The sequence below is a fragment of the Syzygium oleosum genome, unplaced genomic scaffold (assembly GCF_021117445.2).
Source record: "Syzygium oleosum isolate NSW1041296 unplaced genomic scaffold, Sole_v2.1 Sole_v2.47, whole genome shotgun sequence".
In the NCBI taxonomy this organism is placed as follows: Eukaryota; Viridiplantae; Streptophyta; class Magnoliopsida; order Myrtales; family Myrtaceae; genus Syzygium; species Syzygium oleosum.
Genome location: NW_026607531.1, coordinates 1,888,947 through 1,916,720, shown reverse-complemented (window position 1 = coordinate 1,916,720; position 27,774 = coordinate 1,888,947). Strand labels below are relative to the sequence as shown.

Here is a 27,774-nt window from a genome sequence, read left to right as displayed (position 1 = left end):
GTGACGAACATATTATATTAAAAATTCAGCAAATAAAAAATTTAGCGACGAATACGGTTTGTCGCTAATTAGCGACGAATGTGCCACAACGAATTATTTTCGTCGCAAATTCCTTCGCAAATTAGTGACGAATTATTTTTCATAGCAAATTCCGTCGTAAATTAGCGACAAATTATTTTCGTCTTAAAATTCCGTCGCAAATTAGCTAAAAATTCTTTTTCGTTGTAAATTCCGTCACAAATTAGCAACGAAATTTTTTTCGTCTCAAATTAACAATGAATTCTTTTTCGTGGCTAAATCCTTAGTTTTTTTGTAGTGTTGGGCCTTTCTAAATCCTCTAATCTAATCCTAAATTGAGCCAAGAAAATAAGAAGCACGGAAAGTCAAAAAAGAAAAAAATTGAAACTGGGGGATCCAACTTCCTGTTTCCTTCATAAAAATTGAAACGGTAGAAAATATTTTCTAGTTCATTTCCACGTTTTAGCCAAATATTGGAAAATATTGTCAATTTCCTAGAAATATTTTTCAGAAATGTTATATTTTCCGCGAAACAAACGGAGTCTCAATTTTTTTTGAAAGATATGTATTGCATGAAGATGTTTTAGCAATACGATTTTTTTAAAAATAATTATAAGAAATAAGCTTTCCTAGATTTAGTTAAATGAGTCGGGTCGGGTATAGGTCAAGATTTTTGTCTTGTGATAAATGGGTCATAAATGAGTTAAATAGGCCAAGTTAGGTCGGACCATTTATGACCAAACTCAAACCCGACCCGACTCGACCCATCCGTTTAACATATCTAATTCTGTCAAAATTCAAAAAGGCGGAATCGAAAAACATACAAAAGAAAAGGAAAGATAAATGGTTACGGTACAGTTTATGCCTAACAAGGGGAAGTGGGGGAAGATCAGAGCCTTCAAAATTCCGAGAGCCAAAATCAGCATAACTACATGAAGAGAGCACTCAAAATTAGGCCATTAGCAACATCACGACCAACATCAATCTGTTTTGGGATAGAGACTGTCGTGGAATGGATATCTATCTCTAGCAGAATCTGTTTAGGGATAGAGACTCCTCACAAAATAGAAAGCAGGCGCCCGCAATTCGCATCAGAGAGAGCCCACGCACTCGAGAAAAGAGGGGAAGGGAGACGACGTGGGGCAATCGCTCTTTCAAAAACTCACGTCCCGGCGCCGCCGGCCTTCTGCCGCTTCCACCACCTTACACGTGATCATCGGCAAGGTCACTCCTCTTCCTCCTCGGTGAAAATTGGCCTTTGGAAGAGGATGTACGGGAATCGGTTTGGATCGATCAAGAGGGATTGAAGTCGAAAATTCCGGTCTGATATACACACAAGGAGAGAAAATCATTCTCAGATTTGCATTTTCTTTCACTGAGCCGAGTCGGCCTGAGAGATCATGATTTTCTGACCACCGATCGTCGTCGAGTTTGGCGATTCATCTTAGTGGTTATTGCCACCACATTGTCCGACGATTTCTAACTTCGTCGTCGATCGCCTTTTCGCAGCCACGAACCAGGTAAAACTCTCTCCTCTTATCCTCTGTTACGTTCTGTCTTATGTAGATAGGTAGCCGAGAGTCCAATTTTCTGAATAAGATTAAACCAAGCTGAAATCCACTATATATGAGACTGATAGTGTCGTATATTCATCTAATTCTATCTTATGGTTGTGCGTTTGCGTCGGAAATGGTTACAATCCACTCATTCACCGTTTGCATAACATGGATTCCAATCCTCATTTTATACTTGATTTTGTTATGAGATTTTTCCACTGTGACGGGATGGTTCTGGTGGTGGATGGTGATGTCGGCTGTCAACATCTGGCTGAAGCTCCGGCATGAGATATACGGTGAAGAAGAACAGAAAATAAGGAAAGAAATAATAAAAATAAAATACAAAAATAAAAAAAGGGTATAATAAAGAGGTCAGGTCGGATATGATTAATTGATCTGGGCCGGGTGTTATAAGATTGAGAGATATGGATCAGATAAAGATAAACAATGGGCCGACCGAAATTGGTATTGAATCTGGACAAAATTTGATAAGTTGGCTATATTTAGATTGGGCCCAGAGTGATCCGAAAATCAGACCCAACCTGGACCTCTGTGGTCCGAGTAAGACCCACAGTCAGACTGGCCATTTGGACTAGGTTCCCCTGACCCGGTCCGAAGTCCCTTTTTCAATAATAAAAAATAAGAATAAAAAAATTCAGAAAATTCAGGAAAATATAAAAATGTGGGAAAAGCTAAAAAAATTAAAATTCATTTAGTTTAGGGCTTTTAAGAAACATTTTGGGCTTAAACAAAATTTGATTCAAAATTGAATAAACCTTTGGAGCTTTACCATAGGGATTTTTTATTGCTTTTTCTTTTAGAGACGATCTTAGGTTCTTTGTTTGTGCACTTTTATTTCGATTTTACTTTATTGCACACTTTTAATACATTGATTGTGGTTTTTCCTTTTTTTAGAATGGTTAGGTTAAATCTAGGATTTCAATGAACACAAACATGGCATGGACACTTAGTGGATGAAAACTTTTGGACTCATAATTGCATGCAACCACCAATGGATTTAGAGATGTAAATGGAGAGAAAAGATCTTCAGCTTGCTCCTAAAGATTTCCATAGGCAGTCTCAACCTCATGCAACGTACTAAAGGCCCTCTGTAAATTGCCCAGCCAGGGAAGAGCATATGTACGAAGCTGGACTAGGTGTATTCTTTTGCCGTAAAGACCGTCGCACGATTGCCCAAGAAGCATCTAGGAGAGTAGAACTAAATGTTCTTCCAGCAATTCCAAGTGCCGATAAAACCAGCCCTTCATCCATGGAAAGATGAACAGGAGGCCTTGCCATCTCGCCTCTAGCAATCCATTTCACCATAAATTCCAATGCATAAAATGCTAATTTGCTATTGTCATCTTGCATCGCAATTTCAACAATGTAGTTGCATACACTCCACGGTGGACAAAGAGCTATATTTTGATCCATTGCCTAAGAACATTGGCATGAACAAAGTCACAAATGGAAAGGACAAACCAAGAAATGCACATATATAAGTGCAGAACTTCAAGGATCAGGACCGAACATGTTAATGGCATACCTTGCACCTCTCAATTATCAACACCAATGTGTCCAACTTGCCTTTCTTAACACAACTTTGTATACATTCAGAGAATACTTCCATCAACAACATATAGCCAGATTTCAGAGTTAGATCTACATATTTCTAGGCAACATTTATTTGATCTGCCAAAAGGAGCAAGTGAGTATGGGAACCTCACAACACTGGATGATCAGATATCTTGTCATGATGATGAATCTTCAAAGCAAATATACAAACAAAGTGCGGCAAGAGCAACGGTGAAGGAAATTTTCCAGAATGTGACTCAATAGGGATCCAAGTACCCTGATTATTGTGATCTTTTAAATTTATTTGTTCTACTCTTTCATTGTCCTGATGAACCCTGACTGTGTCACATTTCGAAATTTTCCAAATGTTGATCAACCTTGTCAAACCAAAATTCAACATATTAATCTCTAAAAATCTAGTTAGTTTAATGGATGTAAAGATAACATATTATGCTCTTGATGCGAAAGGGGAAATTATTATTGCTAGTTGTGAGTGCTCATGAGCAAAAGTTCTTACTGAATGAATATTCTCAGAGTCGGCTCACAAAACTCTGAAGTTTTTATTTAGATGCAAAATGAGACTATTTTCTATAGCACAAATAGCAAAAACGCTAGTTGGTTTTTCTTTAAAAATGTGGACATAATGAAACCAATTGATTACACTAAGCTTATAAATGCAATCTTCTCGAATTGGAGTTACGTTGATGAAGTAGTTACAATGTCTATTTACATGTGTTCAACTTCTATAATTGCAGTGTCCACTAATTGAGATTTAAGTTAGTATTTGGATGTAATGTACGGTACCACTTATAGAGAACGAAAAGCACTAGATTTGACTCTGGATGATACCAAGACAATTGTGACCAAACTCCATCAGATGATGAACATTCAAGTTGGCATCATCATAGCTGTTATGTGGCTCCTTATTCTAGGATTTGCCATGAAAATGTTTCTACTTCTCATAAGCTCCCAATTGCTACTTGTGGTATTCATATTTGGAAACTCCTTCAAGATGACATTTGAAGCGATTATTTTCTTGTTTGTGATGCATCCATTTGACGTGGGCGATCGTTATGAAGTCGATGGGGTCCACGTACACAAGCGAATAGAGCTTTGTGCTTTCAACGGATGTTCAAAATATATGTTTCTAAACCATGATGCAGTGTGTTTCAGATGACGGTGGTAGAGATGATTATTTTAACGACTATTTACCTGAGATACGATAACCAGAAAATGATAATTCCAAACATGGTTTGTGCTACTAAGGCCATCAGTTATTACTATCGAAGTCCTGATATGGGAGATGTAGTTGAATTCCAAACATTGTTCTTGTTATTCTCTATTTCATCGTGGCAATCTTCTCAATTGGTTTAGATATATGCACACAGAATTCAATTGCATCTTCCATAGTAGGACTTTGATAGTAGTTACTGATGGCCTTGGTAGCAATAACAATGTTCGGAATTATTATCTTTCTGGTTGTCATATCTTAGGAAAACAGTCATTAAGATGTTCATCTCTTCTACCACCATTTGAAACACAGTGCATCATGTTTAAAAAAATATATTTTGAACATCTGTTGAAAGCACAGAGCTCTATTCACTTGTGTGCCTGGACCCCATTGACTTTACAATGATGGTCTACGTCAAATGGATGCATCACTAACAAGAAAATAATCGCTTCAAATGTCATCTTGTAGGAGCTTCCAAATATGGAAAGCACAAGTAGCCATTGGGAGCTTATTAGAAGCAGAAACTTTGTGGTGGCAATTCCTAGTATAACGAGCCATATAATGGCTATGAGTATGCCAACTAGAATATTCACCATCCGATGGAGTTTGTTCACAACTGCCTTAGTACCATCCATGCATCAAAGTTAGTGCTCTTAGTTCTTTGAAAGCATAACTTGCAGTACATCCAACTGCAAACTTACAGCTCAATTAGTGGACACTGCAACTATAGAAGTTCAACACAATTAGATAGACATTGTAATCGAGTAACTCCAATTCAAGAAGATTGCATTTATAAGCCTCGTGCAATAAATTGGTTTCATTATATCAACATTTTTTAAAAAGCGCAAACTAGTTTTTTGCTATTTGAGCAATAGAAAATGGTCTTATTTTGCATCTAAATTAAAACTAGAGAGTGCTTTGACCCAACTTTGAAAATATTAATTCAATAAGAAGTTTTGCTCATGAGCACTCATAACTAGCAATAATTATTCATCCTTTCACATCAAGAGCAGGATCTATTACCTTAACAGCCACTAAACTAACTAGATTTCTAGAGATTAATCTGTTGAACTTTGGTTCGACAAGTTAGATTAATATATGTTAAATCTATAACAACTGGCGCCTTCTAAGGTTTTATTTTATACGATAAAAAGTTATCTTGCTCAATACTTTTGGTGAGACATTGAACAAATTGCTGCATTTTCATTGAACCTTAAATGACCATTTAAATGCAATCCTAGACACAAAGGCTGAGAGGTTCCCATTGTGGCGCATTGGATACTTTTAGGCTGGTCGGTTGTCAAGGACCACAGATGAGGTCACAATTAGTTATCACTTAATTATATACCAACATCCCATGACTTACCTCGGAATTACATTGTCATTATTTCCTTCTTCTTATACACGACCTTGTTTGACTTCTACCAACCTTTCAATCAAGTGCTAAAAGAGTCAAGATAACAACGTTAAATGCTTTCTATGATCTCTTATCACCCAGTTTTTTAAGAATGATTTGCTAATTTTCTGGCTCTCAGATACTCTTTCAAGTAGACTCGTTGTCTTAACAGCCTCATCTTCTGGCATAAATCGCATCAAGTCCTCTAGGCATATGTGCCCGACATGAAACAGCAAGTCAAAAGACCGATAAAAAACTAGACTAGTGATTAAGAAGGTTATAGAGCTAATAGAGATACAAAGAGAACATAGATGAAAAGACACAGCATGGATTAATGTAGAATGGGTAGTTCAAAATTGTAGCAGAGCAGACTATTCAACTCTTAAAATAATTTTGCAAGATGATGCCAAAATTGATAGATAAGATAAAGTTCGGGGCTTCTTCTCGAATAGTTTGGCCTACTGTAATATAAAGGATTAATATGGCCAAGATGGTGACACGGTTAGGGATCATTAGGACAAGGAAAGAGTAGAACAAAAAAATTTAAAAGATCACAATAATGAGGCGCATCTGGATCCTTGCTAAGTCACATCTTGGAAAATTTTCTTCGCCATACCTCTCACCTCACTTTCGCTATTTTTTTGCTTCGAAGATTCATCATCATCACCAGATATCTACTCATCTAGTGTCGTGAGATTCCCATACCGCACCAAATTCATTAGCCCCTTCATGTTTCAGACAGATACATTCTTGTGACTCAGTTTATGCAGGTGATCGATTATGATCCCCTCTTCCCCCTTGTCCTTTCCTCTAGGACTCTTCTGTACTCTTTAGCTAACTATCACTCTCCTACTACCTTTCTCCGGCAATTAAGCCGCATTAAGGTCAAGACTCACTGAAAGGCTCAATGAGACAAGTGGTTTTTTATAATGCGAGGACAAATAAATGGCACCGTGCCCCCGACATGCTTCGGAGATGGCATTTCTTTGGTTCATGTGTCATAAACAACTGCTTGTACGTAGCTGGTGGTGAGAACGAGGGTGTTCATCATAGGTTCTTCAAGCCTAGAAACTGTACACTAAACTCAGTTCCTTGGTTATGTATTTTCGAAAATTTCTTGTCTCGGCGATATGGAACTGCATCCAGATGAGGCCAAAAGCTTGTCAAAATCGGATTTGAAGAAGTTAAATGGATGCGCACTCCAAATTGAAGCTCAAATGTCCCACTTTAGAGTCGCTGTTGCACCTAGGGGACCAGTGGACCCGTTATGCGACTAGACGAACCGACGGGCTCGAAGTCAACGATCTCGGATTGAGCTCAAATTTGGTCGGCTGAAGCGAAACGGCGTGCTGATCAATACTCACAGCTGTGACTAATGATGGATTTTCGTGATTCGGGGTCGTTTAGATGGGTTTTCCTTTGTTTTAGTATTTTTATGGGTTAATTTAGTAAAGGACAATTTTGTAATTTTACGTTTTGATGTTTACTAATCCTAGTAGGGTTAGGTTTGGGGATATATAAGCTTGTTTTAGGGTTTCGTTTGATCAGACTTTGGATATTTTGATTTGATAATCATACTTGGACCGCTCTCTGCTCAAGCAAATCAACGCAACCTCAATCTCACAAAAGGACGATCGCCACAACGAGGAAAGACCGAACAGAAACGCGTCCAAGTCCAGAGAGAACCGAATCTCACACAACCAGTCATCAACTCAGATGATTTTTTTTTTGAAAGCCGAAACATAGATAAACATCTCTTTATTTATTATTTTTCTCAAGTACATACACATATATAATGGATACTATACTAAACAGCCACTAAACTAATTTCAGGAACAATCTCCTCCTCCGGCCTCGTTTTCTTCAACATTCGGTAGACAAACTTGGGGAATTCGATTACCACCAGCCTTAGGACTCGTAATAAAAAGGGGAAGAAATTGACCCATTGTAAAAATTTCCAGACGGCAAACAACAATGACCTACCAAAAGAAGTCCCACCAGTGCGGCCCATCCTACTACTACAACCCCAACTGTTCGATATGCGGTTTCGCTTTTGTCGTCCTGGGTCAATACTGAAATGGCCATATCAAAAGCACCTGTCGCCGAGAGAAAGGAAGCCCCCATCACCCACATGGCCATCCCCGTGATGATCCGTCGCTTGACATATTGACCGATTATAAGTAATACAATCACACTGAGGGACCCAATAAAACTTATTACATTGCATATCACGAAAATTTATACTTGTAGTGGAATTTATAGGCCATGATTACAGTAACCGCAGCATGTATCGTACCATTTTGGCCATTTTTCAAGTCATCCGGCCAAACCCCACCGGGTGGGGACATACTGACTTGGAAAGCCATGGTGGCCAGCAGTATGGCCACCACCATGAGTAGACATGGCCACGGGCCGGTTTCGGCTCGAAACCGGCACGATCAAACCTGGGCCCGCGGTTTGGAACCGGAACCGGCCAGTGGCCTATGGGCCCAGTTCCAGTTCCAAATTATTTTTTTAAAAAAATGATAATGAAATTTTAAAAAAAATTTATTATTTAATTTTTTTATAAAACAATTTGAACTTTAATTGCCATGTATTGTAAGTGCATTAATCTCTAATTACAATACTTGGCTTGGGTGTATTGAACTCTAATTACAAGGCTTGGTTTGGGTTTTATACGCAATGATTCTAATGCTTTTTCGTTCTCATTCGGTGTGGGACTCTCGGCTTGCTTTGAACACCATTATTGTGTGACTCTTGACTTGTCTTCATGCAAATGCCAAGAGTCCCACACTGAATGGGAATGAAGAGACCATCAAAGGGGTTGCGTATAAAACCCAAGCCAAACCATGAGCATGTGAAGTTGTATGCCTTTTGTAGCTACGATTCTTTGCTAGTTAAGAGCAAAGGGTTCCATTGGACCGCCTAGAACTAGACCAGACCAATGGTCCGGTTCCCAGTTTTATGATTTGCCGGTCCGATTTTTCTAAAATTAAGGGACCGGGCTTACCGATTCCGAGCGGAATCGGACCGAACCGGGAATCGATTATCCCTACAATTTACATTTTGATTACAATTTATATTGAATAATTCATTATTTTTTAATTTCGTAATTTTTTTTAATTTTTAAATTACGAACTGGTTTGAAATCGGAACCGGAATCGGAACCGTTAAGGGCTGTTCCGGTTCCGGTTCACACATGGCCACGAACCGGAACCACCAGTTCCGAATCGTGGCCATGTCTAACGATGAGGCTCTTATGTATGGAATCCTGCCGGCTTTTCTCATTTGTGTTTCTCCTTTGTTTGAGGTAGTCCATCGCCGACTGTTTTTTTTTGGGTATTGAAAGAGGGTAATAGGAGAGCGCGGACTTTCTTTTTCCCTTTTGGTATTGAAGTGATACGGAATATGGGGAATCCGCACCTTTTTATAAGCACTTTAGGAGGTTAATTTTAGGATACGTGTAAAACCGACTGAGAATTTTTTAACAGACTGACCAAGCCCCACCTCACATTGAAACCAACCAACGCTTCTTATTCAGGAAAATGAGAAAACAACCATCTATATAAAACAAAGTGCAAGGACCACTTCTCTTAAAATCCAAAGAAGAAGTCAGCGTGATCTCGGACCATCCACGTGGATCTATGGGGGCTGGCTCACCAACCATCCTCTTTCCTAGCCTGAAATATTGTACACAACTGTAATGCCAATCACGAGTAAACTCTAGCAGTTCAGCCTTCCCTCGCTGACCAGGTCAAAGCCCCAGTCCGTCTCTCTGCATTCTCGGCGTCCCTGCAGCAGTATCCAGCAGTTCCACCATCACAGTTCCCAACAATCCCTACAATTAACATTTTGATTACAATTTATATTGAATAATTCATTATTTCATAATTTTATAATTCATTATTTTCTTATTTCATAATTTTTTAAAATTTTTAAATTACGAATTGGTTCGAAACCGGAACCGGAATCGGAACCGCTAGGGGCTGTTCTGGTTCCGGTTCACACAAGGCCACGAACCGGAACCGCCGGTTCCGAATCGTGGCCATGACTAACCGTGAGGCTCTTATGTATGGAATCATACCAGCTTTTCTTATTTGTGTTTCTCCTTCGTCTGAGGTAGTCCATCGCCGACTTTTTTTTTGGGTATTGAAAGAAGGGAATAGGAGAGCGCGGACTTTCTTTTTCCCTTTTGGTATTGAAGTGATACGGAATGTGGGGAATCCGCACCTTTTTATAAGCACTTTAGAAGGTTAATTTTAGGATACTTGTAAAAACGACCGAGAATTTTTTAACAAAGTGACCAAGCTCCACCTCACATTGAAACCAACCAACGCTTCTTATTCGGGAAAATGAGAAAACAACCATCTATATAAAACAAAGTGCAAGGACCACTTCTCTTGAAATCCACAGAAGAAGTCCGCGTGATCTCGGACCATCCACGTGGATCTGTGGGGGCTAGCTCACCAACCATCCTCTTTCCTAGCCTGAAATATTGTACCCAACTAGAATGCCAATCACGAGGAAACTCTAGCAGTTCAGCCTTCCCTCGCTGACCAGGTCAAAGCCCCAGTCCATCTCTCCGCATTCTCAGCGTCCCTACAGCAATATCGAGCAATTCCACCATCAGAGTTCCCAACAATCCCTGCAATTTACATTTTAATTACAATTTAGATTGAATAATTCATTATTTCATAATTTTATAATTCATTATTTTTTTATTTCATAATTTTTTAATTTTTAAATTACGAATTGGTTCGAAACCGGAACCGGAATCGGAACCGCTAGGGGTTATTCCGGTTCCGGTTCACACAAGGCCACGAACCGGAACCGCCAGTTCCGAATCGTGGCCATGTCTAACCGTGAGGCTCTTATGTATAGAATCCCGCCAGCTTTTCTCATTTGTGTTTCTCCTTCGTCTAAGGTAGTCTATCGCCGACTCTTTTTTTTGGGTATTGAAAGAAGGGAATAGGAGAGCGCGGACATTCTTTTTTCCTTTTGGTATTGAAGTGATACAGAATGTGCGGAATCCGCACCTTTTTATAAGTACTTTAGGAGGTTAATTTTAGGATATGTGTAAAAATGACAGAGAATTTTTTAACAGACTGACCAAGCCCCACCTCACGTTGAAACCAACCAACGCTTCTTATTCGGGAAAATGAGAAAACAACCATCTATATAAAGCAAACTGCAAGGACCACTTCACTTGAAATCCACAGAAGAAGTCAGCGTGATCCCGGACCATCCACGTGGATCTGTGGGGGCTGGCTCACCAACCATCCTCTTTCCTAGCCTGAAATATTGTACACAACTATATTGCCAATCACGAGGGAACTCTAGTAGTTCAGCCTTCCCTCGCTGATCAGGTCAAAGCCCCAGTCTATCTCTCCGCATTCTCGGCATCCCTACAGCAGTATCCAGCAATTCCACGGTCACAGTTCCCAACGATCCCTACAATTTACATTTTGATTACAATTTATGTTGAATAATTCATTATTTTTTTTGAGTGGGTGAGTTTGATCTTGATCGTAGGTGCACTGGTCTGTAGCCTCACCATACCTTATCTTTGGAAGAAGACTATGTAGAAGCTCATGCTATGGAATTAGGAGGAAATGGTATTGATGTTGATATGTGGAAGATTGGTCTCTAGTTAGGGCATCTGAATAATTGTGTTCTTTATGGAGAGCAACTTTGGTACGTGGAAAATGGTTCTTTATTTGATTTATGGATTGAGGAAAACAGTGCAGAATTGTCTGTGGTTGGGGCTGATCTTGCTAGCATGGCACTTCCTGTATAATAAAAAGGTTGAGAGAGACCACTAGCAAGAACCTTCGGTTGGCGACTAACATCTTGGTGAGTTTCTTGATTGGCACAGTTAATTAGCTTGCGAAGACTCTCATAGTCAAGGTCTTGGCATATTCCTTCCACATGAGCACCTACTTTGACAGGATTCAGTGGGCTTTGTTCAATCAGCATATGATCGAGACACTTTCAAGCTAGTTAGTCGAGATGAGGAAAATGGAAGAAGCAAAGGAGAAGATTGTAGTCGAAGTTGAGAAGCTGCAGAAGGCAAGGGCTTTATACCTCTCGACCTTAATGCGGCTTAATTGCCAGTGAATGGTAGTGGGAGAGTGTAGAGCAGACTATTCAGCTCCTAAAAGAATTTTGCAAGATGATGCCAAAATTGATAGATAAGATAAAGTTTGGGGATTTTTCTCAAATAGTTTGTCCTATTTTATTCGGTGCTGCCCTGGCCTCACTTTCGCTATTTATTTACTTTGTAGATTCATCATCATCCCCAAATATTTGCTCATCCAGTGTCGTGAGGTTCCTATGCCGCACCAAATTCATTACCGTTTTCATATTCCAGGGAGATCCATTCTTCGAGCTCAGTTTATGCAAGTGATCGATTGTGATCCTATCATCCCCCTTTCCTTTCCTTTCCTTTCCTTTAGGACTCTCTACACTCTCCAGCTGTCTATCACTCTCCTACTACCTTTTGCTGGCTATTTGTCACGCCCCGTACCCCACGAAGCATGAGCATCCCGCTTATAGGTCGAAATAATAGCGCGACGCTTCCAGGTTACGTCACCGACCCGAAAACCAAAATCAGAGAAAACACGCCACATGCAGAAACGACGTATATGTAATAAATATACATATACACCCAGACAATTTAAAAGCAACCACGAGTGGCAAGAGAAAAAAAAAAAATAAATTACGATTGATTAAACCCCCATATACATTATCCGTCTACAAACAAAAAGGTACATCAAAAGGGCCACGAACAAAAAGGGATCGGTGACCTAGGGGTGTCAAACTAACTACCGGAGGGGTACGGTCAAAAAGTGTCGACCCTCACTCCTATGCTGATATCTAACCTACGGTACCCAGTCAGGATCAGAACCCGACGACTCCGAAGAACTCTCGAGTCGCTCTTGATCCTCCTCAGAACTCATGGCCTCCAACTCCATCTCTGGCTCAGGGTCTTGTTCTTCGTACTCGTCTACGTCCATAGGCTCAGGGGCTTCTGCGTCCACCTGCTCTGGAGCTGGATCGACTATCTCCGGCTCAAAAGCTAATCCACCAAGCTCCTCGTGCTCTTCCTCTTCTTCCACAATCTCGTACTCAACCTCAGAATCAGGATTGCCCTCCATATCGACATCTACTATATCACCGTCTGGACATTGAATATCTAGCAGACCCTCTCCCACAAACGGAACGTCGGCGGACCTGATGGGACCGAACTCTACTCCAAAACGATCCCGGAAACACCGAGGCTAGATACTCGTGAGTCTCAAAGTGAGCTAAGCCTACGTCTACCCATACTAAAGCATAGTGTCTATAGTACTTCTCCCGTTCCCACGGGTGCACGGCCGCCGTACGCTCTATATGGTGGGGAATCCCAAAGCGTAACGGTGCGTTGTCGGGTTCATGGCGGGAGATCCGAAAAGTCGGTTTTACCACAACCGTGAGAAAACTCAGCAAAGTAAAAACCACTAATCCTAAACTAGGCTAATGTGCACCTCCAGAGGGTAAATAAAACACATATATAAATAAATAAACCAGTACAACAATCAATAAGCTCACCCGGGCCCACAGCCCAATTCACTACTTTGTCCTGCAGGTTAGACTTTTAATGTAAATATAAAACATATGCGAGTAAATCGACCCGAAGGCCCGACCCGAAGGCCACAATTTCTCCCGACCCGAAGGCCCGACCCGAAGGCCACAATCTCTCTCGACCCGAAGGCCCGACCCGAAGGCCACAATCTCTCTCGACCCGAAGGCCCGACCCGAAGGCCACAATTTCAATCACTTCAAACATGTACACCAATGCGTCCAATATTGATAAATCAACGTCACGAGAGATGAATACAAGCCAAGGCACTCAAGGTTAATCGCCCACACTAATGTACCAAGCATACTCATTCTCGACTTAGACGCATTCAACTCATCCTCAAAACAATCAATTTACTTCCGTTCTCACCCAATCCACCCGACATTGATTCGCACCTTTATTACCATTCAATGTAATGCACCTAAGGCCCGCCTTGGGTAATTCAAACTTAGTCCTCATTCTCATTGGTACGGGGTCACAAGATAGGATTTATATAAGTCCTAAGTAACCTCTAAAAATGCATAATTCCTTGCCATTAACCAATGACTCAACTAAGTATTCAACTTGGATAAATTGCACAAATTCGGTATTCAATGAACAGTACCAGGGGAGGACACATTTTGCCCACTAAACCACAATTAAACACCCTCATTAGGCTCCAATCTCAAGCTCCAATCACCCAACAACCAAATCCACTTAAATAAGGTTCAAACAAGCCTAAATAATCCCCAAAATGTCCACTTCCAAGTCATTAGCACTTGAACTCAATTAGTGAAACACTTAGACAAAATTTCACAAATTCGGTGCCCCATGAACAGTACCAGGAAAATCAACACTTTGGCACTAAACCACCTTTAAACCAACTCATTAGGGCCTAATCACTTACCCTAATCATTCAACCACTAAATATACATAATTAAGCCTCAAATAAGTTTAATTGATCCCTACAATGACCAATCCAAGGTCATTATCAATTGAACCCAAATAATTTCACACTTAGACAAATTGCACAAATTCGGTATTCAATGAACAAGTGTCGAACAGAACTCCAATTAGGCCATAATCCACCTCTAACTTACTTCATTAGGCACTAATTAGGCCCCCTAATCACCCCACACCACATTAGGCATATCTAGACCATGATTAGGCTTAATTAACCCCCTAATTACCCTCTAAAATGCACAAATAAACTAATTAAGGGTTTAGGGGTTTATACTCGCCTAGAATCGACTCGAGGCGACGGGAGCGGGCGGTCGATTACCGACACGCGGTGAGAATCGACGGCGGCGCTCCGGTGGCAAGCCGGCGGTCACGGCGGCGCCGGTGTGATTCACGGCCACACTCCCAACCGGAACAGGGGAGCTGCTGGGCGTACAGGCTGAGGATGGTGGAGAGAGAGACGGTGAGGGTGAGGTGGTCGACGAGGGCGGCGCACGGCGGTGGACGGCGGCGTGGTGCTGCGAGGTGAAAGACCGGCGGTGTTTCTCTCCCTCCCTCGCCCGGAATGTGCACCTGGGCGGACAATGCGGAGGGTGGGGCTGGTCGACGGGGTTGGGGCGGTGCCGGGGGTGCGGTGCGGCGGCCGAAGACATGGCTGACGGCCGCGGCGCGCTTCCGGCGTGAATAATGGCGGCGGAGCGGGAACGACCGAGGAGTGGCGTGAAGAAGACGATCGTGAGGACGCTCGGGAGAGAGAGAGAGAACGTGAGCTGAGAGGTCTGAGGAGAGAGAAGAAACAAGTCAAAAGTGGTCAAACTTGGGTGAGTGGAATCCAAGTGTCAACAATCCAAGGGTTTGGACAATTTGCCCTTGAATCCAATGGCTTAGGTTCACTTCTCTCCAATAATTCAAGGGTGAGAAGGTCAAATGCCCCTAACCAAGGCTGACCAGGTCTGGTTTGGTCCACTTAACCTTAGTTAGTCCCCAAATTTTATCCAAATTTCGGAATAAGTTAAAATGGCCTAGGGGCATTTTCGTAATTTTCCGATCCCGGACCGAAATTTCAATTTTTGTCCATACCGGTCCTATATGTTCATGGGAGACTTAATACGGTGTCGGATTCGCGAAATTCACTTTCTACGCCTTCGAAAATCGCCTGCGAAGTCCCGGGAATAAAATAATATTATTTTTCCAATTTTTGTCGAAATTCCCGTTTTGTCCAAAACCACTCTAAATGTGCGTGGCCACCCCAAAATGACCTTGGCCGCGAAAAATAACCTCAAACAGCCTCCGAATCCCGCCCCGGTGCCCACGGGGCAAAACCGTAATTTTCCCAATTTTTGTCGAAATTCCTATTTTCAGCCGATCTTGTCCCAAACTTACTTGGCCACTATAAAATGACGTCCGTCCTATAAAATAGTCATAATTACCCTTGAAATTTTGATATCGGAGTTCGGCTCAATATCGCGATCAAAATAACTCGTTTTGAAATCTTAGGATCTCTCACTAACGGGTGGCCATTTAGGTGTTACGCGTATCGACCTAAGACTGTCCGAGTCTCGATAGTCTCAAATCTCGAGAGAAGGTGAGAGATTATCACTAGTACCGGGGGTCGCGATCGTTCGGATATAATTTGGGATTTGTTTGTCAGGCGTACTTTCGGTCGTGCGGAATCACCCGCGATCCAATCGTACGTTACTAACTATATCAAATCTATTATCTTCCTAAGATCGGCCCATATTGGCTCAAGATATTCCCTCGACGTTTCTCGAAATCAGTGTCCAATCGCGATCGTCTTTCTCGGTCCACGTACCTGTTCCTATTTTAGCCTTTCCCATTTGGTTAGTATCCCGTGATTGATCAAGTCCGGGCGAGACTCACTAAAATCACACGAGAATTAATATACGCTTTACTGGTTCCGATAGCGGGTCAAAATTCAGGATGTTACAACTCTTCCCCCCTTACAAAAATTTCGTCCCCGAAATTTGTACTCTAAACTTGTTCCTCGAACAACTGGGGGTGTTGACGTCGCATGGCCTCCTCGCTTTCCCATGTAGCGCCTTCCATCCCATGGTGTTCCCAGACTACCTTGACCATCGAAATCGTCTTATTCCGTAGTACTCGATCCTTCCGATCTTCAATTCTGACTGGTCTCTCCACGTACGATACCCTGTCGTCCACGTCTATTTCTTCATATCTTAGGACGTGTGTCGGGTCTGGTTCATACTTTCTCAACATCGACACGTGGAAGACATTGTGTACCTGGGACAAGTTAGGTGGCAGGGCAAGCCTATACGCCATATCGCCAATCTTTTCTAAGATCTCGAACGGTCCGACAAACCTCGGACTCAGCTTCCCTTTCTTGCCAAATCGGGATAACCCTTTCATAGGTGACACCTTGAGGAATACATGGTCTCCAACTTGGAATTCCAAATGTCGTCGTCTCCGATCGGCATAGCTCTTCTGGCGACTTTGGGCTGTCTTCAGCCTTTCTCGGATAATATTGACGACTTCCACTGTCTGCTGGATCAACTCGGGGCCAGTAATACTCCGTTCACCTACTTCATCCCAGCACACAGGAGTCCTACATGCTCTGCCGTATAAGGCTTCAAATGGGGCCATCTGGATACTCTGCTGATAGCTGTTATTATACGCAAACTCTACCAAATGCAGGTGTTCTTCCCATTTACCTAGGAAGTCCAATACACAAGCTCTTAACATATCCTCGAGGGTCTGAATCGTCCTTTCTGATTGACCGTCAGTCTGTGGATGGTAAGCTGTACTGAACTGCACTTTTGTTCCCAAGGCCGTCTGCAGACTTTTCCAAAAATTCGCCGTAAACCTCGGGTCACGATCTGATGTAATTGTTACCGGCACTCCATGCGCCTAACGACTGTCTCACATACGCTTCGCATACCTTTCCAAATCGAAATCCTTTCGTACAGCTAAGAAATGTGCCGACTTCGTAAGTCGATCCACAATCACCCAAATGGAATCATGCCCTCTTTGGCTCCTCGGCAATCCGGTTACAAAGTCCATGGTGATGTGTTCCCATTTCCACTCGGGAATCTCCAACGGTCGCAGCAGTCCTCCAGGTTTACAGTGTTGCGCCTTTACCTGCTGACATGTCAGACACTTAGCTACATACCTGGCCACATCTGTCTTCATTCCATTCCACCAATAATATTGGCGTAGATTCTGGTACATTTTCGTACTGCCAGGGTGGATACTGTAATTGCTGCGATGAGCTTCTCTTAGTATCTCTTCCTTAAGCTCGCATCATCGTGTACACACCATCGCCCTTTAAATTTCAGGATTCCATCCTCTAATACTTGGAAATCGGCTTCCTTGTAGCGGCATCCATTTCCACGATTTTCCGAATTTCCCGATCCGTGGACCGCAAGCCGCTTTAATCTTGGCCTGGATCTCCGCCGATTCTCAAAGTAGCCAAAGCAGATTTGACACATGGCCTAATTCAAATTTAAATTCTGAATCTCGAAGCTTTTCTAATAACGTCCACTCCTTGATCATCATATGCGCTATACTTGATTTGCGACTTAGCGCATCCGCCACTCGATTCGCCTTCCCAGGGTGGTACATGATGTCGCAATCATAATCTTTCAGAAGTTCCATCCATCTACGCTGCCTCATATTTAGCTCTTTTTGCGAAAACAGATACTTGAGGCTCTGATGATCCGTATAAATCTGGAACTTTTCCCCACATAAATAATGCCTCCATATTTTAAGTGCAAAAACAATGGCAGCCAACTCTAGGTCATGCGTCGGATAGTTCGACTCGTGTGGTCTCAACTGACGTGACGCATATGCAACTACTTTTCCATGCTGCATTAGTACACAACCAAGTCCTCTGAGTGAAGCATCACTGTAGACCTCAAATCCACCAGGTCCAGATGGAATAGTTAAGACTGGAGCTGTTGTCAGTCTGTGCTTAAGTTCCTGAAAGCTTCGTTCGCACTTGTCATCCCACTCAAACTTAACCTCCTTTTTCAGCAATCGCGTTAATGGCATGGCTAGCGACGAGAATCCTTCCACAAAACGTCGATAATAACCGGCCAATCCCAAGAAGCTCCTGATTTCCGTCACTGATGTCGGTCTGGGCCACTTAAGCACTGCTTCAATCTTAGTTGGATCCACGGATATTCCTTCTCCCGATACAATATGTCCAAGGAATGCTACCTTGCTAAGCCAGAACTCGCATTTGCTGAACTTCGCATAAAGTGCGTGCTCCCTCAACGTCCGTAATACTTCAGTCAAATGCACTTCATGTTCTTCTGGACTCCTCGAGTATACTAGAATATCGTCGATGAACACAATGACGAACTGGTCCAGGAATTCCTTAAAAACTCGTTCATCGATCCATGAAAGCCGCAGGGCATTCGTCAAACCGAATGGCATGACCGTAAACTCGTAATGCCCATACCTCGCCCTAAATGCGCCTTGGGTATATCCTCCTTCCGAATTCTTAACTGATGATACCCGGTCCGTAGATCAATCTTGGAGAACACTGACGCTCCTTGCAATTGATCGAACAAGTCGTCAATTCTGGGCAGTGGATACTTATTCTTTATAGTCACCTGATTCAACTGCCGATAGTCTATACATAATCTCAACGTCCCGTCCTTTTTCCTTACAAATAGACCGGCGCTCCCCATGGAGACGCACTAGGACGAATGAACCCTTTATCCAGCTAGCCTCGCATTTGGACTTTCAACTCCTTTAACTCCGATAGGGACATCCGATATGGGGCCTTAGAAATCGGTTCGGCACTGGGCCAATTCTATTACGAACTCCACTTCCCGTTCTGGCGGTAAGCCTGGCAATTCCTGAGGGAAAACCTCGGGGAAATTGCACACAATAGGGATTTCTTCCAACTTGGATTCCGCTAAGGTCGGATCCTTAACATTAACCAAATATCCTCACAACCTTCTTCGAGCATCTCGCTTGCCTCTACCGAGAGATCCAAGGGATTGAGGTTCCTCCTCGGTTTCCCCAAATTCAAACCTAGGATGTCCAATCGGATTAAATTGGACCGTCCTATTGCCGCAATCCATAACGGCTTTCTGTTTCGTTAGCCAATCCATACCGATGATCACATCGAAATCATACATGGCTAACACAAACAAATCAATCCTTTCCTCTACATTCTCAATCACGATTTTACACCCAAGCACCCCAATGATACTAACACCCTATCATGCAATGGGGTCGTCACACATAACATGCTTGCAAGTAATATAGGTTCCGACCAACCAATCTAACAAACCTGTTCCGAAATAAACGAATGGGTTGCCCCGGGATCAAATAACGCATAGGCAAAGATGATCACGCAGAGAGATGGTACTGCGTGACCACGCCCGGCGCGTCCTCCGCATCCTTACGCGCCATCAGCGTATACCCGTCCTTGTGCGGGTGGTCTGCCTTGAATAGCCTGGTGGGGATTCCCGGCATGATTTCCTATTCCTCGGGCCGCCGATGTTGTCCCGGGGGGTCCTAAAGGTCGTTGTTGGGGACAATCCTTTATCCGGTGTCCCAAACTCCCGCAACGAAAACAAGCCCCGAATTTATTTGGCGTCCGTCGGGTTTCCCTATATTCCTCCTCGGAAGTGGAACAAACCGTCTTCATCGTTAGCCATCGGCTTCTTGCCAAAGCGACGATTGTCCCGATTCTGATTAAACCTTGAACCCGATGCTGCTGTCCTTTCCATCCGATCTCGCTCCATCGTTTGGGCTCGCTCATACAATTCTCTCGTAATCTTTGATATTCGAAAAAGCATCCGGGGTACGAAGATCCGACTTCGACCCATCCCGGAATCTTCGAGCTTTATCCAATGGATTCTCAACCATCCTTGGGGCGAATCCGGGACAGTCTTGTGAACTCGCCGTGACCGAACTATCATCATCGACCCCGACGAAGTCTCATGAACTCCGCCATCTTCTTCTCCCGGGCACTCTCCGAGAAAACCGCCCATAGAAATGCTCGACAAAAATTGCCCAGTGTCCTGTTCCATATTTTCCTGAAATACTCTATCCTTAATCGCCTTTCCACCGTCGTGCGCATTATCTTGCAATGGTAAGTCGCCAACGAAATCTTTTCTGTCTCGGTACATCCTAACAAGTCGAATGCTTTCTCTAACTCCTCCACCCAACGTGGGCGGTTTCGGGTCACTTCTACCCGTGAACTTGGGCGGTTTCACTTTAAGAAACCTGTTCCACCAACTCGGTGTATTGGTCTAGCCGCTACCATTGGTTGAGCCTGAGCTTGCCGGGGCTTGGGCTTGATTCCCATTGATGGCGTAGCTGCGGCACCAAGACCTCAAGAATGATCATTGCTCTATCTTGGGCCTGTCTACCCATGACATTCCCTATTTCTCTTAGGGTTTCAATCACTTGTTCCATTCTCGGGGTCTACCGTAGCCTCCAAGATTGACTCCGGGGGTTTCCTGCCGCTCTAACACCCGTCTCGAGGTCTTCCACAGCTCTCACTCGAGCACGACCTCCACCTCTAGTTCCTCTTCCTGTGCCCCTCCTTGGGACTCTTCTCACACTTCCTCCTTCGCTGCTCATCCTTCCAAATCTGAGTGCTCAACTACCTAATATAATTCCGTCCAGGAATTAGAGACCTAAACCAAACAATCCGGTCTAAGTCCTAGGCAGGTATCAATACAAAAACAATGAAACACTCAAAGATGCAATAGCATAACGGCACATAATTTTCACCCAAGAATTCGCACATTTACCTTGGATCCCGCCGCACTCGCATAATACCGGTTCAAATAACCACCACAACATTCAAACACAAACAATCTGGAGGTACACTTAGCACACTAGGTCACCCTATGGCTACCCATGGTCACTCCTCCTTATCACTCCAGGGCTCGACCAGAATGGACCGAGCTGTCCTTGCTCTGATACCACTTCAAGCAGGGATGTCACGCCCCGTACCCCACGAAGCATGAGCATCCCGCTTTATAGGTCGAAATAATAGCGCGACGCTTCCAAAGTTACGTCACCGACCCGAAAACCAAAATCGTAGAAAACACGCCACATGCAAACGACGTATATGTAATAAATATACATATACACCTGCACAATTTAAAAGCAACCACGAGTGGCAAGAGAAAAAAAAAAAATAAATTACGATTGATTAAACCCCCATATACATTATCCGTCTACAAACAAAAAGGTACATCAAAAGGGCCACGAACAAAAAGGGATCGGTGACCTAGGGGTGTCAAACTAACTACCGGAGGGGTACGGTCAAAAAGTGTCGACCCTCACTCCTATGCTGATATCTAACCTACGGTACCCAGTCAGGATCAGAACCCGACGACTCCGAAGAACTCTCGAGTCGCTCTTGATCCTCCTCAGAACTCATGGCCTCCAACTCCATCTCTGGCTCAGGGTCTTGTTCTTCGTACTCGTCTACGTCCATAGGCTCGGGGCTTCGCGTCCACCCGCTCCGGAGCCGGATCGACTATCTCCTAGCTCAAAAGCTAATCCACCAAGCTCCTCGTGCTCTTCCTCTTCTTCCACAATCTCGTACTCAACCTCGTAATCAGGATTGCCCTCCATATCGACATCTACTATATCACCGTCTGGACATTGAATATCTAGCAGACCCTCTCCCACAAACGGAACGTCGGCGGACCTGATGGGACCGAACTCTACTCCAAAACGATCCCGGAAACACCAGGCTAGATACTCGTGAGTCTCAAAGTGAGCTAAGCCTACGTCTACCCATACTAAAGCATAGTGTCTATAGTACTTCTCCCCGTTCCCCACGGGGTGCACGGTCAGCGTACGCTCTATATGGTGGGGAATCCCAAAGCGTAACGGTGCGTTGTCGAAGTTCATGGCGGGAGATCTGAAAAGTCGGTTTTACCACAACCGTGAGAAAACTCAGCAAGTAAAAACCACTAATCCTAAACTAGGCTAATGTGCACCTCCGAGGGTAAATAAAACACATATATAAATAAATAAACCAAGACAACAATCAATAAGCTCACCCGGCCCACAGCCCAATTCACTACTTTGTCCCGCAGTTAGACTTTTAATGTAAATATAAAACATATGCGAGTAAATCGACCCGAAGGCCCGACCCGAAGGCCACAATTTCTCCCGACCCGAAGGCCCGACCCGAAGGCCACAATCTCTCTCGACCCGAAGGCCCGACCCGAAGGCCACAATCTCTCTCGACCCGAAGGCCCGACCCGAAGGCCACAATTTCAATCACTTCAAACATGTACACCAATGCGTCCAATATTGATAAATCAACGTCACGAGAGATGAATACAAGCCAAGGCACTCAAGGTTAATCGCCCACACTAATGTACCAAGCATACTCATTCTCGACTTAGACGCATTCAACTCATCCTCAAAACAATCAATTTACTTCCGTTCTCACCCAATCCACCCGACATTGATTCGCACCTTTATTACCATTCAATGTAATGCACCTAAGGCCCGCCTTGGGTAATTCAAACTTAGTCCTCATTCTCATTGGTACGGGGTCACAAGATAGGATTTATATAAGTCCTAAGTAACCTCTAAAAATGCATAATTCCTTGCCATTAACCAATGACTCAACTAAGTATTCAACTTGGATAAATTGCACAAATTCGGTATTCAATGAACAGTACCAGGGGAGGACACATTTTGCCCACTAAACCACAATTAAACACCCTCATTAGGCTCCAATCTCAAGCTCCAATCACCCAACAACCAAATCCACTTAAATAAGGTTCAAACAAGCCTAAATAATCCCCAAAATGTCCACTTCCAAGTCATTAGCACTTGAACTCAATTAGTGAAACACTTAGACAAAATTTCACAAATTCGGTGCCCCATGAACAGTACCAGGAAAATCAACACTTTGGCACTAAACCACCTTTAAACCAACTCATTAGGGCCTAATCACTTACCCTAATCATTCAACCACTAAATATACATAATTAAGCCTCAAATAAGTTTAATTGATCCCTACAATGACCAATCCAAGGTCATTATCAATTGAACCCAAATAATTTCACACTTAGACAAATTGCACAAATTCGGTATTCAATGAACAGTGTCAGAACAGAACTCCAATTAGGCCATAATCCACCTCTAACTTACTTCATTAGGCACTAATTAGGCCCCCTAATCACCCCACACCACATTAGGCATATCTAGACCATGATTAGGCTTAATTAACCCCCTAATTACCCTCTAAAATGCACAAATAAACTAATTAAGGGTTTAGGGGTTTATACTCGCCTAGAATCGACTCGAGGCGACGGGAGCGGGCGGTCGATTACCGACACGCGGTGAGAATCGACGGCGGCGCTCCGGTGGCAAGCCGGCGGTCACGGCGGCGCCGGTGTGATTCACGGCCACACTCCCAACCGGAACAGGGGAGCTGCTGGGCGTACAGGCTGAGGATGGTGGAGAGAGAGACGGTGAGGGTGAGGTGGTCGACGAGGGCGGCGCACGGCGGTGGACGGCGGCGCGGTGCCGGCGAGGTGAAGACCGGCGGTGTTTCTCTCCCTCCCTCGCCTGGAACAGCTGCTGTGGGGCGGACAATGCAGAGGGTGGGGCTGGTCGACGGGGTTGGGCGGTGCCCGGGGTGCGGTGCGGCGGCCGGAGGACAGCCGGCCCCGGCCCAGCGCGGGGCTGTTCACGGCGTGAACGGTGGCCGAGCGGAGCGAGCGACCGAGGAGTGGCGTGAAGAAGACGATCGTGAGGACGCTCGGGAGAGAGAGAGAGAACGTGAGCTGAGAGGTCTGAGGAGAGAGAAGAAACAAGTCAAAAGTGGTCAAACTTGGGTGAGTGGAATCCAAGTGTCAACAATCCAAGGGTTTGGACAATTTGCCCTTGAATCCAATGGCTTAGGTTCACTTCTCTCCAATAATTCAAGGGTGAGAAGGTCAAATGCCCCTAACCAAGGCTGACCAGGTCTGGTTTGGTCCACTTAACCTTAGTTAGTCCCCAAATTTTATCCAAATTTCGGAATAAGTTAAAATGGCCTAGGGGCATTTTCGTAATTTTCCGATCCCGGACCGAAATTTCAATTTTTGTCCATACCGGTCCTATATGTTCATGGGAGACTTAATACGGTGTCGGATTCGCGAAATTCACTTTCTACGCCTTCGAAAATCGCCTGCGAAGTCCCGGGAATAAAATAATATTATTTTTCCAATTTTTGCCGAAATTCCCGTTTTTGTCCAAAACCACTCTAAATGTACGTGGCCACTCCAAAATGACCTTGGCCGCGAAAAATAACCTCAAACGGCCTCCGAATCCCGCCCCGGTGCCCACGGGGGCAAAACCGTAATTTTCCCAATTTTTGTCGAAATTCCTATTTTCAGCCGATCTTGTCCCAAACTTACTTGGCCACTATAAAATGACGTCCGTCCTATAAAATAGTCATAATTACCCTTGAAATTTTGATATCGGAGTTCGGCTCAATATCGCGATCAAAATAACTCGTTTTGAAATCTTAGGATCTCTCACTAACGGGTGGCCATTTAGGTGTTACGCGTATCGACCTAAGATCGTCCGAGTCTCGATAGTCTCAAATCTCGAGAGAAGGTGAGAGATTATCACTAGTACCGGGGTCGCGATCGTTCGGATATAATTTGGGATTTGTTTGTCGGGCGTACTTTCGGTCGTGCGGAATCACCCGCGATCCAATCGTACGTTACTAACTATATCAAATCTATTATCTTCCTAAGATCGGCCCATATTGGCTCAAGATATTCCCTCGACGTTTCTCGAAATCAGTGTCCAATCGCGATCGTCTTTCTCGGTCCACGTACCTGTTCCTATTTTAGCCTTTCCCATTTGGTTAGTATCCCGTGATTGATCAAGTCCGGGCGAGACTCACTAAAATCACACGAGAATTAATATACGCTTTACTGGTTCCGATAGCGGGTCAAAATTCAGGATGTTACACTATTAAGCCGCATTAAGGTTGGGAAGTATCATAGCCATCGCCTTCTGCAACTTCTCAGCTTCGATTGCAATATTTTCCTTCTCTTCCTCCGTTTTCCTCATCTCGACTAACGGGCCTGAAAGTGTCTTGCTTACATGCTGATTCAACATGTAAGCAAGACACTTTCAGGCCCGTTAGTCGAGATGAGGAAAACGGAGGAAGAGAAGGAAAATATTGCAATCGAAGCTGAGAAGTTGCAGAAGGCGATGGCTATGATACTTCCCAACCTTTTATATAAGAGTCTTCGCAAGCCAAATAATAGTGCCAACCAGGAAACTCACCATGACCTTGGTCACTAACCGAAGGTTCTTGGTACTGATCTCTCTCTCAACCTTTTTATCAAACAGGAAGTGCCTTGTTAGCAATACCAGCCCTAACCACAAACAATTATGCATTGCTTTCCTCAACTCATAAATTAAATAAAGAAGCCTTTTCCACGTACCAAAGGTCCTCTTAATTAAGAACACAATGATCCTAATGTCCTAACTAGAGACCAACCTCCCATATATCAACACCAACACCATTACCTCCCAGTTCTGCAGCATGAGCTTCCCAAAGTCTTCTTCCTAAGATGTGGAATGGTGAGGCTATAGACTAGTGCATCGAATGATAAAGATCAAACTCACCCACTTAAGCAGGACCACTAGGTCGAGCACCATCTAAATGCAATCCCAGACACAAAGGCTAAGAGATTCTAATTGTGGCGCATCGTGTACTTTTAGGTTGGTTAGTTGTGAATGACCTGGGATAAGATCACAATTAGTTATTACTTAATTATATACCAGCATCCGATGACTTACCTTAGAATTATATTGTCATTATTTCCTTATTTTTATACACGACCTCATTTTACTTCTACGAATCTTTCAATCAAGTGCTAAAAGAGTCAAGATAACAACGCTAGATACTTTCTGCGATCTTTTAACACCCAGCCTTTTTAAGGATGATTTCTAATTTTCTGGCTCTCAGATATTCTTTCAAATAGACTCATTGTCTTAACAGCCTAATCTTCAGGCATAAACCGCATCAAGTCCTCTAGGTATATGTGCCCGACATAGAAATAACAAGTCAAAAGGCCAATAAAAAAACAAGACTAGTGATTAAGAAGGTTATAGAGCTGATAGAGATACTAAGAGAGCGTAGATGGAAAGACACAGCAAGGATTAATGTAGAATGGATAGTTTTTAATTGTAGCAGAACAGACTATTCAGCTCCTAAAATAATTTTGCAAGATGATGCCAAAATTGATAGATAAGATAAAGTTTGGGGCTTCTTGTCGAATAGTTAGGCCTACTGTAATATAAAGGCTTAATATGGCTAAGACAATGACACGGTTAGAGATCATTTGGATAATGAAAGGGTAGAACAAAAAAATTTGGGAAAAAACTACCAAAAACCCCAAACTTTGCCATTTGTGACACATTTACCCCGAACTTTTTTTTGACATCAAAAACCCCGAACTTTGCTTTTTGTGACACATTTACCCCAATGTATTTAGTCTATGGGCACTTTCGTCTTTTTTGCTTTTTCTTTTTTTTTCCTTTCCGGCGAGGGGGGCCTCGCCGGATCCGGCGAGAGGGGCCCTCGCCGGCGTCGAGCGAGGGCGACCCTCGCTAGATCCGGCGAGGCGGCCCTCGCCGGCGCGGCGAGGTTCGCCTCGCCCGGGCGAGCGAGGGCGGCCCTCGCCCGACTTAGGCGAGGTCAACCCACGCCGCTGCCGGGCGAGGGTCGACCTCGCCCGAGCCGGGCGAGGTCCGCCTCGCCCGGGCGAGCGAGGCGGCCCTCTCCCCGATCTCGGGCGAGGTAGACTCCGCCGGCTGCGAGCGAGGGGCCGCCCGGCGAGGGTCGACTCGCCCGAGCCGGGCGAGGGCCGCCTCGCTCGCCCAGTGCGAGAGCGACTGCCGGATCCGGCGGCGAGGCGCCTCGCCGATGCCGGCGAGGTCGACCTCGCCCGGGCGCCGGCGAGTCGACCTCGCTCGAGCCCGGGCGAGGGCCGCCCTTTCGCCCGAGCGAGGGCGACCTCGCCGGCATCGGGCGAGGCCCGCCGCCCCGATCGGAGAGGTCGACCTCGCCGGCGTCGGGCGGCCCTCGCCGGATCAGGGCGAGGCGACCTCGCCGGTGTGTCGAGCCGGTCGCCCTCGTCCGATCTAGTGAGGCCGCCCGACGCCGGCGAAGGCCGCCTCGCCGACCCGGGGGCCGTACCTCGCTCGACACCGGCGAGGGTCGCCCTTGCACTCCGGGCGGGGCGAGGCGGCCCTCGCCCGACCAGCGAGGTCGACCCTCGCCGCGTCGGGCGAGGGCCGCCATCGCTCGCCCAGGCGAGTGGCGGACCTCGCCCGACGCCGGCAGTGGTCACCTCGCTCGGGCGAGCGAGGCGGCCCTCGCCCGACTCCGGCGAGGTCGACCTCGCGCGTCGGGCGAGGTCGACTCGCTCGAGTAGGGCGA

At 44.5% G+C, this 27,774-nt stretch overlaps 1 protein-coding gene and 1 pseudogene across 1 annotated transcript; both read right to left on the bottom strand.

Moving 5' to 3' along the window:
* Positions 1–2,672: 2,672 nt before the first annotated feature.
* LOC130136645 (pentatricopeptide repeat-containing protein At1g26460, mitochondrial-like) lies at positions 2,673–3,377 on the bottom strand. The gene is made up of 2 exons (XM_056306741.1): positions 3,121–3,377; positions 2,673–3,011 (listed from the first exon to the last, which is right to left on the bottom strand). The coding sequence occupies exons 1-2, from the start codon at positions 3,211–3,213 to the stop codon at positions 2,673–2,675; spliced, it is 432 nt and encodes a 143-aa protein (XP_056162716.1). The 5' UTR covers positions 3,214–3,377.
* A 1,042-nt stretch (positions 3,378–4,419) lies between these two features.
* Positions 4,420–25,988, bottom strand: LOC130136644 (mechanosensitive ion channel protein 6-like; annotated as a pseudogene).
* Between the last annotated feature and the right edge of the window lie 1,786 nt (positions 25,989–27,774).

Coding starts and splice junctions, on each gene's coding strand:
- LOC130136645 (XM_056306741.1), bottom strand. CDS start 3,213: ATGTTGTTGATGGAAGTATTCTCTGAATGTATACAAAGTTGTGTTAAG. Junction 3,012..3,120: donor TGATAATTGAGAGGTGCAAG/GTATGCCATTAA, acceptor CAATGTTCTTAG/GCAATGGATCAAAATATAGC.